Source organism: Opisthocomus hoazin, chromosome 23, assembly GCF_030867145.1.
Source record: "Opisthocomus hoazin isolate bOpiHoa1 chromosome 23, bOpiHoa1.hap1, whole genome shotgun sequence".
Classification (NCBI taxonomy): Eukaryota; Metazoa; Chordata; class Aves; order Opisthocomiformes; family Opisthocomidae; genus Opisthocomus; species Opisthocomus hoazin.
In genome coordinates this window covers 5,773,807-5,787,093 of record NC_134436.1, presented here as the reverse complement: position 1 = coordinate 5,787,093, position 13,287 = coordinate 5,773,807, and the positions used below count along the sequence as shown (strand labels likewise).

The following is a 13,287-nucleotide window of genomic DNA, read 5'->3' as shown; positions in this document are numbered from 1 at the left end:
GGTATTGAAGGCAAATGCATACGAGGGTTTGATGCAACTGAACAACACAGATTTTATACACAGCTTTGAACTTGTCAGTAAAAAACCCTATTTCATAAAGCATTGTTGATGGTACTTCACCTTAAGAAAAAAAACTTTGATTCTTTAGAAGAGCAAAAAGGTTACAGTTATCTAATTTCACAGAGAAAAATCAAAACCAGGGGAAGAAAGAGCCCTTTCAATCACTTTGGCCAGCCCTCCATCTGTTCTGGTTTACTCCCTTACTACTCATTTTCTAACAGTTTGCCCACTCGCGCAAAGCATTTAACTGAGACAGCAGAAGTTCGAAGGTATCTAAGCCAAACCCAACCCATCAGATACGCTGTTCACCTAAATCTGGACCTCCCGCAGCCACCACGAGTTAAAACTTTGAGTTTGACATCACTTCCACAGGCAACGGGTATCTCGCCTGTAGAGGTAGATACCATCTGCAAATGAAAAGCCATGAAATGTCATCGTTAAATCAATTGCTCATCACCGCTAAAATGGCTGGATGACATGATTTACAAAACTAGAACGAGCCATGTAAAGCCTTTAGCTGTCCTAAAAGACTCGGTGACTTCAGAACACTCACTAAATCTTCATACTGCAAATGCACGTTGTCACTCTGAAACCTTGATATTTCTCTTAGATTCCAGTTTTAAAAACGGAACAGTATTATTTCCACGACTGATTTTTCTTTAAATAAATGCAAATTATCTATCCAGCGAAGGCACAGTTGAGGGCTAGAACACTGTGTTCTGAAACTTCCGTGCAATTAGCATGTTGACACACTCTCTCTTGTTTATCAGCCACTCAGAATTATATCGTATTTGGTCCTCAGAACTCCTGCATCACGCACATTTGCTCCTGTATTCACTACAAATTCATCCTTGGCATTGGAGGGAAGTGATCGAGTACCCACAGCACACCAAAACCAACCTCCTGCATCAGAAAGAAGCATAAATCATCCTGCTTTTAGTAAACAGTAGCATTCTTAAAAAGAAAAGCATCCCGGTAAGTCTGACACGCTAAGATGATCCCCGGTTTAGGGATGTTTGCCATCAGCATTAACAACTGATACAAGAGTCTGCATATAATGCTGAAATCACTGGCTGAAAACTCGGTCAATACGGCTTCTACTTCTGCTTTGTGTGTTTAAACTGATCTTTCGGACACCCTTATCTCCTACAACACACAGGAAGGCAAAACCTCCAAGCCACGTCTTCGCTTAGGAATGGCTTTCAATGATTTTAGTGAAACATTTACACTCAAACACAAGCCTTCACTATGGCTGGAATTAAATTCAACTACCAACTACATTTTACAGAGTACCATTTTCTACTGGAAACTATAGAATTAATTTTTCGTCTTCTTAAATTTTCATATTGATGAATTTCTTGCAAAAGAGACAAAAATTCATTTCTTTAATCTCCTACTACATCTCAGGTCCAACCGTAAACAGAGGGTACAAGCAGCATCCACCAAAGTTAACATTTGCTTCTGCCTGCTAACGATTTGACCCCAAAGAGGAGAGATTTCTAAAACAGGAGAGCATTTACAAAAAGACAAGTGAGAAAGTCGAGCGAGGCAAAACGTACCTTCCAGCCTCAAATGCTATTTGAGCACCTCACAAAACCCCAGGCTGCGGAGTACTAGCAACCCTCCGTTCCAGGTAGGGGAAAAACCAAAAAAAGCCACTAGAACAAACTTCCCACCTCGGAGATTTAGCAGACGTCTTTTCCGGAGGCGACTCGTCCCGTAACGGACGGCCCCCACCTTCGTCCCTGCTGCTGCAGTCCACGAACGCGGACACAGCTCTGATGTCACCCACGGTTAGGTGCACGGTCACCGAATCGATCGGGACTGGGCAGGCAGGCTTGCCAAGAGCGGCTTTTAAGCTGTCGGCCTCAAGCGATCAGAAACAAATACGGAAAGAATCACAAAGGGGTTTGAGGTTTTCCCCCCCTTTTTTAATTTCTGCTTCTTGAGAGCAGACAACACTCAAAGAAAGTTGGTATTTTCCAGACCAGGCGGTTTAAGCAAGAACTCTGCTGGCTAAAAACCCCATTTAATGTCTCCACTGAACCCAGCTCACCTTCAGAGCGGATGAAAAGCCGATTTTTGCATTTTGCCACTCAACTCTGCGCTACCGCATGAAATTCTGCATGCGAAAGCAAATTACGCTTATGACAAATAATAAATTGGCAGACATTTCGCGATGATTACCTCTCTCTGCTCCTCGCTTCAATTTTATTCGCCCCTAAAGGCAGTAAAATCGGGGCCCCCGAATATCTGGCTATGGAAATCTCGGATTTGCTTGTATTAAGAAAATTAAATAAAGATAACAAACCCGCCCAACGAACCCTTCCCTGCCCACGGCCTCCCCCCGGCCGCCTCCCCGCCGAGCCCGGCCCCGCGGCCCGAGCGTTAGCGAGGGGGCGAGAACCCGCCCGCCGGCCGGGCCCGCACCGCACCGCCCCGCCGGCACCGCAGCCCGCTGCGGGAGCCGCCCCCGCCCCGCTGCCCGCCGGGCCCCGCGGCCTTGCCCTTTCGCTTTCCGCGGCGTGCCCGCGCACCGATAGCGGTTATTTCGCGCCTCCCGGGACCGGCGCTGCCTTCTGAGGGGGGGTGCGGGGGGGAGGGGTGTTATAATTCTTTATAAATTCTTCCTTTTTCAGGAAATGAAGGCGCTGGCTGCGGGAGGAGCGAGCGGCGGGGGAGCGGCGGGGCGCGGGCCTGGGCCGGACCCCCGCAGGCCCAGGCGCGGCGGCGGGGCGGGGGGGGGGGGGGGGGTCACTCACCATCAGCTCGATGGTCTTGTCCTCGATCACCGAGTCGGGCTCCATCGCGGCGGGCAGCTCCGCGGCCGCCCCCGCCTGCCAGGCCCCGCGCCCGCCAGGCCCCGCCGCGCACGCACACGCGCGCTGCGTCCCCCGTGACGTCACATCGCCCGGAAGAGGGGAGAGCCCGCCGGCCGCCCCGCCGCCGCTCCGAACAGACTACAACTCCCGGCGGCCCCCGCGGCCCCGCGCCGCCATTGGCTGCGGGGAGCTCCCGGCGTGCACCGCTTCCCCGCGCGGGGGGCGCCGGGAGGACCTCAGGGACGCCGCCATGTCTGTCGCGGGGCCGGGCCCCGCGCCCTGTGGGTGCCCGTGTCTTCGGAGCCGAGCAGGGAGGGTGCAAGGGGCCGCGGGGCCGGGGCCTCCCCGCCGGCTGCAGAACCGAGCGAAGGGAGCGCGGCGCGGGGCTTGCTGCGGGACAGCGGGGAGCCCACGGCACGGGGAGACGGCCCTGAGGCTCCCCGGCCCGCGCTCTCCCGCCGCGCCGTGCTCCGCCGCCCGCCCGCCAAATCAGCAGATTTACAGAGACTTCATCCCGCCACAAGAAACTAATTTTAATATCTTTAATAATGTTGGTGTCTCGGTATTCAGCCAGGCGTTGGCTGAAGCTCATTTTCCTGCTGTTACACCCAGACTCACAGAGAGAGGAAGCCTGCTGGCCGCCAGTCCCTAGGAGAACCCCGGTCTCCACTGCGAAGCGTGTGCAGAGAACCCCCTCTCAAACACTTTTGGCTTGCCCAGAGAGGAAGCCGGCCCCCGACTCTTGTGGCACACCTGGCACCTGTGTTCTCGTGATATAAAACCAGAAACACTTGGGCACTGGAGGAGAGCAAGTTCAAAACCAGGGGAAATGTTGGGCACTGGAGTGGGAAGCTTTTGCCAGCGTCACAGTGACATTTCTGTTGGGGTTTATGAAGAGTAACATTTTCATAAAGGAGTATACTGTGGCTGGATTTGTAGCTAATTGCTGCAGACTGTTGCAGCACCTCTGGCTGAGTTTCTTCTTGGTGGCAGAGCCGGGTGTAACCTGCTTAGTCCCAAATTAACAGTTAAAACCCAAGAGAAGTCGCAGCCTGCGACGGTACCTTGGGAAATCAGAAACATCCCTGTCTAAGCTCCTCCGCGGCCGCAGCGTAACGGGGGAGGAGGCTTCACTGCCTGGGACCTGGAGTCCTCACGGTGCTCTAAATCAGTCCGTAGGGACCTGAGGTGGGAGAACGGGACTCCATTTGTCTAACAGAATAAAGCACCAGCGGCATTTTGTGTTTATGTTTTTCCTCAAAAAACAGTGAACACAGAGAAACTTGTTAGGATGATATTTTTTAGAATTACAAAACTGTTAAGCAGTGGTGGTTTTTTCCTAGTGGTTTTTTTTTTCTCCTTAAGTAGCATGATGGAAATGAGACTAGAACCCATGAAAAATGCCAGCATCTGCAAACTACTCGGGAAAGCATTATAAGACACAGAATCACACGCTGGTTCTGCGCGCTGTACTGTTAATTTCATTAGCAGTTTTGTTTAAGAAGTCCCATTCTGTCCAGCCATGTGCCTCAGGGCTTCCCTCGCTGGCATCGCTCGGTGTCCGTGCTTCTAAGCGCAGAACCGATTCCTGCTTGCGCGGCCGCTCCAGCTGCTCAGCGGGCCAGCCCCGCACCGGGTGCGGACCCCAGCATGGACACACTGAAATGGGATTATTTACCGAATGCCAACTGACCGCGGGCACAGCATTTGGAAGACAAAACAGCCGGTCCTTGCCCGAGGAAACTCTCAGTCCAGGTTAGATGAAGACAGAAAGGGGCAAACGTGAAAGTTTGGAAAGGAGATAGGCCGTGTGTGCGAGGAGGCATGGAAACACTTGGATAAGGTGGAGGCGTTTCCACCTAGCTGAGCGCAACCCTTCGCAGCTATCAGCTTTTTCAGCCTTTAGGGTCTGCGTCTTGCTGGCAGGCTGCAGCTTGCTGCCGTCCTCTGCTACCACCAACACAGGGAGGCTCCGAGCATCCACGGGCTTCGGCCGCTGGAGCCAGCTGGAGGGAGCGTCAGGTGGGATTACAGGATCGGCGACACGGAGAGCTCAGGGGCTTTGGGCGACCAAGGGCGCGCAGGCTGCGCTCTGATGACACAGCAGGGACCAAATGCATTTGTAGGCATTGGAAACTGGAAGCAGAAATGTCCTAAGCAGCAGTCTGGTGTAACAGCTCAGCACTGGCGACTCTGTGCTTGCGATGAAAATGGACTCGGTAGCTTCATCCTAAGCATTTTTTTCCGTGATCTGTTTAAACCTCTGCCAAACAGTTAAGAAATGGAGCAGGAACACATGGAAGTGGCGCAAAGTCCTTTCTTACTGACAACACACCTGTTTTACAGGACGTTTATGTCAGCAGAAATGTATTTTATTCATTCAAAAATGCTTAAAAAAATGCTTAACCATGAGGTCTAAACTCTTTTCATGGCATTGAAAAATGCAAATGAAGAGCAGCACCTTTCCCTCTCCATCAAACAACCGCTGCTGCTGCTTCTCAGAGTCTGGGGGTGAAACTTTGATGTGCCCTGAAAGCTGCCCCACTTACCTTCTTCCAGACAAAGTGAATACCAAACATGCTCTTGCGCCAAAGTCCCTCTGACCAGGGCTACAAAGCCCAAACTCACTGCTAACATCAGCCTGGGCTGTGCAAGCGCCCGCTGACCCTCACCCAGCCACGCTCCGTTTCCACGTGAGAAAACATCCGAGGGCTTTTCCCGTCAAACCTGGGCACCCGGGCTGACAGCTGGCCTGAATTCTTTCCACCTTCACATCACGGCCTTGAACGAAGGACTCGCAGGTCAAATCATACCCCGTCCTTCGCGCTGTGCAACGCCACCGACCTCGACAAGCTCACAGCGGTGTCACCGAAGACAAGGTGGGACAAAATCCAGCGTGCTATTGCTCTCCCTGTAATCAGATGTTCGCTCCGAAGATTGAACAAGGCAGCAGATATTTGTTTGTGACACCAAAGTCAAAAATCAGCATGTCTCAGTCTAAATATATGCAGGGAAGAGATTTGCTGACCAGCACAAAACTATTTTACGTGGCGCTTTCCAAAGTACAGCTGTACAGTCAGGCTAGTTTTCTGACCATGGAAAGGATCGCCCAGGACCTGAAAGAGGAACAAAAAAGAGAAAAATAGGCAAAAATTCCTCAATTTCTTTGAAGAAAGAGTAAATTCATGGTCTCATTCTGGCAGTCTGAACAGTTAACACGTCGCAATGATGGATGCTACAGAAGCGGGCGTGGGTCTTTGAAACGGTGGCACGAGCTGTCAGATGGAGCTGGAGTGCCTGTAAACTGCTTTTAATCTTACAGAAAAAACAGTTTCTATGATATGAAAGAAAGAGAAGAATGTTGAAAATAATTAAGGAAAGAGTTATAAAAAAATCAAATTTTTGGCTTTAGTACAGAACACCAAGAAAAGCAAGAGCAGGGGATATCGATCCTTGTATCTGTAAATTAAAGTGGTTTCTGAGCAACTTGTGACTCTTTAGAAGAGCTCGTGAGGACTGAGTGACATGTCCAAGGCAAGGTCTAATAAGACGGACAAACAAATCAGATTTTTGCTAAATTTATTCAGAGATGCAAATGCGTTGGATTCTGCTGAAGCCAAGCGCTGTTTTCCCATGACGGCATGAAGGCACAGCTGCAATAACGTGAGGAGCGTGTCTCTGGGCGTGTGCTCGGAATGCGGGCTACCCCAGTGCTCTATCAGTAACTCCTCCGTGTGTACCGCCGTTTGCTGCCGGATCTGCGTCACGCATCTGCCCATCAGCAGAGCAGGGACAAAGCTGGTCATTAAGCGCTAATGACGACCTTGCTCGGGTGGAAGCACACCAGGGTGGTGGGGCAGTTTCAGCCCAAGAGGACTTGCTCTGCCAGTTTTCCTGTGAAGACAAGGGGGAAGTGAGAGGGAAAGCCCCAGCCCCAGCGAACCGGTGATACCTCCACGTTGTGCAAGAGGGCAAGAATTAATTGAGGTTGATGTCTTCCTCACCACATTGAAGAAAAAGTAACCGTGTGTTACCAAGTAGGAAGAACTTCTTCACTCTGGGGGTGACGGAGCCCTGGCCCAGGCTGCCCAGAGGGGCTGTGGAGTCTCCTTCTCTGGAGATATTCCAGACCCGCCTGGACGCGGTGCTGTGCAGCCTGCTGTAGGTGACCCTGCTTCGGCAGGGGGTTGGACTGGATGACCCACAGAGGTCCCTGCCAACCCCGACCATTCTGTGATTCTGTGTTTAAAAGAAACCCTGGAATGCTGGTATGGTCCCGAGACTGGCACTGCCCCGAAGGCGGTGGGCATCCCAGGCCCGGTGTGCGCCCTGCCCCGATGAGCCGACCCAGACCACCGCCCCTGGGCTGGGACCACTGCCGAAACACGGCGACCATCTGAAGCCCACATGTTCTGCACGCTCACCGCATGGATCTTCCAGCAGGTATTTTCCAGCAGAGACACGCGGGGAGGGCAGACCACGTTGGGACGGGTGGGCAGCACGGGGGGGGGGAGCCCAGCAGGTAGCCGTGCCGCCGGTCCCACAGCCTGCCCGGCCCCACGGAGGGATTTGCTCACTGATCCCCTCAGCCTCTCCCCCAACTCGGATAGGTCTGTCTGCGGCCCGTGCTGCTGCGGAACGGCACCACAGAGCACCTGGAGGAGGATATTAGGACTGACACAGTATAGAAATACTTCCCAGTTAGAACACGATTTGGTTTTTTTGTCCCCAAAACCTTTCAGTGTAATAAAGTGATTTATTTCTAAGCCTGTTTCAATTTAATGCAATTTTTTTAGGCCTCGAATAGCCCAGTCATGTGGCAGTCATCCCGTCACCTTGCCCATTATTTCAGGGATCCTCCTTGACGTTCAACAGCCACGGGACGACGATAAAAGCGACCGGCCCGCGTGCCTCCCAGACAGGCTCCTCCGTACCCACAGGCAAGGACGCTGCCCCCAGGCCCTCCACGGATCCAGCAAGGCTGCAGACAGGTGAAAAAAAAAGAAAGAAAAATGAGAGACAGGCAGTGCCAAAATGACACAATCTCTGGGATTTGCTCTGGAGCTGGCGGGAGCTGGCTGCTCAAATCCTCCGGCAGCTCCCTGGGTATCCATTTCCCAGACTTCGGATGCCATCCCGAAATCCCCAGCCTAACATAGTCTCCTCGCTAAACCCCTCATTTTAGGATCTGACGATGGTTTATTTGGCTGTTTGGATAGGGGTCAGAGGACACTCAATGGCCAGTAACGAGATGTGGCGTGAGAAGAGCAAGGGCAGATACATTTCAAATGCTCCTGCTGGAAGCACAATTATTGAACTTACAGCTGGTAGGAGTAAGATATAAATAAACATTCTTCTCAGGGTAGGGGTGGCTGCACTTGAAGTATGAAAATGTTTATTCTTCCATCAAAGAAATATTTTGTAGCCAAAATAGGGTGACACTAGGTTTGATGTTTTTTTTAAAAGATCTGGAGAAATTGAGCAGATTCAGGATTCTTACCCCTGCCCAGTAACAGATGCACTAACTCTGCTGCCACCCAGAGAGAAGCAGCCAGTCTTTACCCAGCTCTGCTGGGGCACCTAAAATAATGAGGTTAGGAGCAAGGGGGGCTCAAAGTACCATTATAAATAAGGAAAGGAAAATAAAATATCAATTTCAAAGCCCCTTCTGTTCATCCTCGCGTGAAGGAGGCGGTGCCGCCTGCCATAGGATCACGCGGGATGTGGAGCAGCAAAACCCACGTGGCTCTCCCAGGGCCTGGGGCTGCTTCTGGTACGGCCACGGCTGATGGGGACGCAGGCACGGGGCTCTCGGCACAGGCAGCATTGCTGCTTTGGGGTGATGGGGCACCCTGGAGAGCAGCGCTGCTCGGGACCCACGCTCCCAAGCATGGGATCCAGCGCCCCAGTTCTTCTTCCCCATCGCTTTGTTCCTTCGATAAAGGTTTGGCGATAAGGATCGGAGTGAGGAGGAGGAAAAGCAGGCGTGGGCAGCGAGACGGCCGCCAGCCGCAGCGCCTGGGTTCTGTGACTCACGGCTGCAGCTCACCTCCAGCTTCGGCAGACACGTCCTACGTGATGAAGCAGGACACGGTTGTGTGGTCTAAAGATTAGAGAGCCAGAAGATCCCATTCCAAAGCGTGGGTGAACGCCTGACCCTCTGCACCCCGCGGGATCACTGCTTTCCTTCATGCCCCTCCACAGACCCTCCTGTCTCCTGCCCGCAGACCGCTGCTCGTCCAGGTCAGACAAGTTGCACCGCTCCTCAGGTCTCCTAAAAACTAGAAACCATTTCACAGGTGTAAGAAAACAGCACAGAGCTGCTCTTTTCATACATAGGCAGGGGAAGCCAGTTATGTAAAACCCCCGCAGTATGGCAGGACCTGGTCTTGAATATGCAATAAAATTTCCTGTCACATGAAAACTACAAAAAAAAAAGAAAAGCTCAGCTGATACAATTCAGAGGGATATTTGCAAACTGGGCTTAGAGAGTGTCATCTTTGGATTATTAAGAAAACAACCCCAAATTTTAATAAATTGCATGTGAAACCAGCTGGTTCACCAGAGCTGCCCAGCCCCGGGACTATCGCGTACCGTAGCCCCCCTTTAACTGAGGTTTCGGACACCATTTCACCTTGTTCAAACAGTCGCTTGCACTTCTGGAGCGGGAACTGCGCTGTCTTGCCCGGCACCTCCAGGGCTGGAGTCACCCATAGCCCCTCGCGTGACCCCAGCACGGGGAATGCGCAGCACGGGGGACACGGCTTGGCACCTCCCAGCCCCCCACAGGCCCCTTCCCTGCCGGAAACCCGCTGGCCTCGGGGGGAACCCCCGGCAGACAGACACCCCGGGGCCATCCTCGGCCTGTGCTCCCGCTTCTCCCAGCCCAGCCTCTGTCCTGGCTTACCCGCAGCATTCACAGACCCCCCCTGGGGTGATCAAAATGCTGTTTCGAAGCGCTAGTGCCCCAATATTAAAAACCAAACAAACCAAAAACCCCCACGCACCCCGCTAATTATTTATTTCCTGCCTTGGACGTCTGCGATTCATTTGTTTCTGTACTCACTGGCAAATACCGTCTGCAGACACGCTGTCAGGTTATTCCAGCAATGTCTTTATTTCCTCTCGACGCCTTCGGCGTATTGTGGACAATTAAGAAATTCAAATGTACTTTCACCTTGTGCTGGACGGAGAGAACAAAAACCATCACCAGAATCCCCGCTTTAACCTCGGAGCCAGCCTTGCTCCGCAGCCTTCCCAGGGCTCTCGCCGGTGTTTTCAGGTGGGACAGAAAGGTTTCTCCGCTCTCGCCTGGCTCACCACCCTCTGCCTTGCTGTCACGTCACCGTCTGAGGACAGAACCAAACCTTGGCTGCAGCTCAGCCTGGCGGTGCCGGCACCGAGGTGGGCTGCAGCGTGGCCCCGTCACGCAGTGAATATGGCAGTGCTGTCGCTACGAGCCGACCACAAAGCCTGAGGACTTCTCTTGGCCTCAGCTGGGTTCGGCTCGGCTTGAACCCGACTGAACTCCCTGCCGGGGCAATGAATTCTCCTTGCTGGATCGGCGGGGCTGCCAGACCATCAGGGCTCGCTGCAGTCCCAGCTTCGGTCCAGATGTGTGCACTTACGTGGTTGTTGCCCTCGAGAATGGGATCGTATATGGTGAATACGCTGCGAAGCTCAGTCCTCAGCATTCAATTAAACTTACAGACCCGTCGGCAAGATGGAAGAGTTGACGACGGACTGTTTGGAAGCAGACAGCTTACCCAGGACAGGACTCTGTAGGAGCAGGAGAGGGCTCCTGCCTGCGGAGGCGGGCAGCGCTGGCTCTCCATCCGGCGCAGGAGGAGGTGACATTTGGGAAGCCGCTGTCCTGCCAGCTGTAAGACAACCTCACGAAGCCAGGAATCCCTCGGGAGACGACAACAGAGGTACGAACAGACTTGCTTCGCAATGCAGCACCCTGCGGTCACGTCCACCTCCCTCAGCAAACCCGCGAGGGACTGGGAGTCGCTCAGTTACCCCGTTAGTAAGAACGAAAGCAGTTCACGCACACGGTCTTTATTCCCAGCACCGGGGCATTGAGGGATTAAACCACCCGTTGGTTTTGCAAGGGGAAAGGAAAGCCCCGGCCCTTTTGTTGGTCTTCATCAGAGTTTCTTTCCAGGTTATTTTTTACCATGCATTACAGCTGCGCAGACTTCGGGAAGGACTGGTGCCCTGGGGTCCCGCCGGGCCCCGCCACCCCAGCTGGCACCCACAGACCAGGTCTCTGCCCCAGGCAGCGCAGCCCGGGCTGCAGGAGCCTGCTCGAGACCCCTCGGAGCTACAGCAGTGCAGAGCCCTGCAGACCCCCCCACCCTCCTCTCTGGCCAGAAATCAAAAGAAACACAGCATTTTGCCAACAGAGGCTTCGGAATAGCGGTTCTTTCTGAGCTTCAGGTGTACTTTTACACGTTTATGGCAGCTCTTTGGTTTCCCTGGTGGCTTGTACCACGGGAGGTTGGACGGTGGCTGACGTGGCCCAGGGGCACCTCTCCAACCACAGCGCATCGGAGCGGCACACGCCGGGGCCTGTGCCCACGGGGTGAGACGATCTCCACCTCAGCAAGGAAAAGGGCAGGAGAATAATTTTCATTTAACTTAAATCCTCCTCAGCTACGGTCACAGCAGAGGAGCTCGTCCCGGTACCATCTCCGCTCACCTCCCACACGTGCCAGTCTCTCCCGCAAACCCAGCCCTCGCCTTCCCCACGAATAAGCTCCGACAGACTCGAGAGGAATAAGACGTTACATGAAAAGGAGCGAGCCGTCAGAGCCAGCCCCCGGGCCCTGCCCTTCCCACTTGGAGCACCCCCGATGAGCTGGAGCAGGGGCAGCTCCCGACGCTCCTCACGCCAAGGCCACGCGCAGCACGGTCCCCCCCGACAGCCCTGGGACGCTCCTCCGGAGCCGCTCTAGCGAACGAGCCGGAGCCAGGCTCCGAACCACACGTCTTTGCCAGCCCTCCACGCGCTCGGGAAGGCTGCGCAGACCTCGGTCACGCGCGGCACGCACGGAGCAGGCAGGAGGGAGGTGTCTGAGATTCCCTCGGCCACGGATGCAACCCAAAGCCATCCCAGCATGGCGAAACCAGCAGCTGAAGCGAAGCCTAGGAGTCGGCGTGGCGAAAGGCAGCGCGGCGAGGAAGAGAGGGCACGTCGGATGTGTGACAACACAGGGGGAGCGACGGCAGAAACCCCAGCGCAGAGGTACGCGACGTGTCCCGGGTCCCGACGGCCCGCTGCCACCCGTGACACGGGTTTAAAGCATCCTCCCTTCCCTCCCCACCCTCCAGAAGTATGTTCCTGGCTCCCAAGAGCAAAGGCGGCCGACTTCAGCTTACGGCAGCTGCTTGCTACACCTCTGCCGCTGGCGTTTCGCACGGCAAGTCCCCGTGCTTGGCCTCGCATGCGAAGCACGGACCTTGTCCTTTCGGCTGGCTACCTGCCGCGTTGCGCAGGCACCGAGTCAGCGGGAGCTCCCCCAGGCCGTCCCTGCGGGCCGTGGAGGAACGGGAGGTTTTTCATAACGAAAACTGGCTCTGGGAGCGCGAGTGCTCCCTCTGCCCGTCCCCACTGCCTGCCCCCGCGGTGGGCTCCCATGGACAACTCCAGAACACCTCTGTGTCGCTAAGCACTCGGAAAACCTCACAAACCACGATTTCAATAGACACGAAAACCCTTTCCTTAAAGGGAGACGATCTCTAAGCAAACTTTTCCCTTCTTGTTTTCTAGCCCAAGCGGCTTCAGTCCATCGGTGTCCCCCCGTGCCGACGTCCTGCAGAGCAAGGGGATGACGAGGGCAGTGGAGAGAGCAGCAGAGCACGGTTTGCAGGGGCTCCAAGTTCAGGGAGTAGCATCTGAAAGCTCATGGTCAGTGCCGATATCCAGAAGCGTGGCTGGCTTGGGGGGAGGCTGGATGGCGCTGGGGTACACGGGTCTGGGTCTGTCCTGGGCCAAATGGGCCTGGGAAAGGCACACTGGAACGGGTTTGGGTCTGTCCTGGGCCAAGCGGTCCTGGGAAAGGGACGCTGGGTACCCACAAAACCTCCAGCGACAAGGACTGCGGGGTCCCCTCCCCGCGCCCTGAGGGAGGCACGGCCGCGGCAGGGAAGAAGCAGGAGGGTGCAGGAGGGAGGCACCTCCACCTCAGCCGAATGCCAGCAGCGAGAGCGCGGCTGGGGACCCCACGACCACGCGACTGGGGACCCCCTGCCCGGCATCCCCCATCAGCCCGCGCGTGCCCAGGGTCGCCGCACGCCTCCTTCCCGGAGCGATCGCCCTCGGTACCCGCTTACCTCCGCGGGGCTGGGCGATGTGCAGAGCAGCTCCCGGGTAACTGGAGGCTACTGGGAGCCACAACCA

General features: G+C 54.7%; 1 protein-coding gene and 1 long non-coding RNA gene across 5 annotated transcripts in view; both read right to left on the bottom strand.

Moving 5' to 3' along the window:
• Positions 1 to 2,936, bottom strand: part of FBXW11 (F-box and WD repeat domain containing 11) — a 78,465-nt gene extending 75,529 nt beyond the window's left edge. For 2 of the 4 annotated variants that reach the window (XM_075442002.1, XM_075442004.1), the window contains exon 1: positions 2,823 to 2,936. In XM_075442002.1, the coding sequence (XP_075298117.1) occupies positions 2,823 to 2,867 (45 nt within the window). In that variant the 5' untranslated portion in view covers positions 2,868 to 2,936. The remainder of the gene's footprint in view (positions 1 to 2,822) is intronic. The other 2 variants (XM_075442006.1, XM_075442005.1) reach the window with 1 other exon arrangement.
• Positions 2,937 to 6,519: 3,583 nt separating this feature from the next.
• On the bottom strand, positions 6,520 to 12,922 carry LOC142364003 (uncharacterized). Its single transcript, XR_012766084.1, has 3 exons — positions 9,949 to 12,922; positions 8,932 to 9,163; positions 6,520 to 7,863 (listed from the first exon to the last, which is right to left on the bottom strand). It is a non-coding gene; the product is annotated as an uncharacterized LOC142364003 (long non-coding RNA).
• Between the last annotated feature and the right edge of the window lie 365 nt (positions 12,923 to 13,287).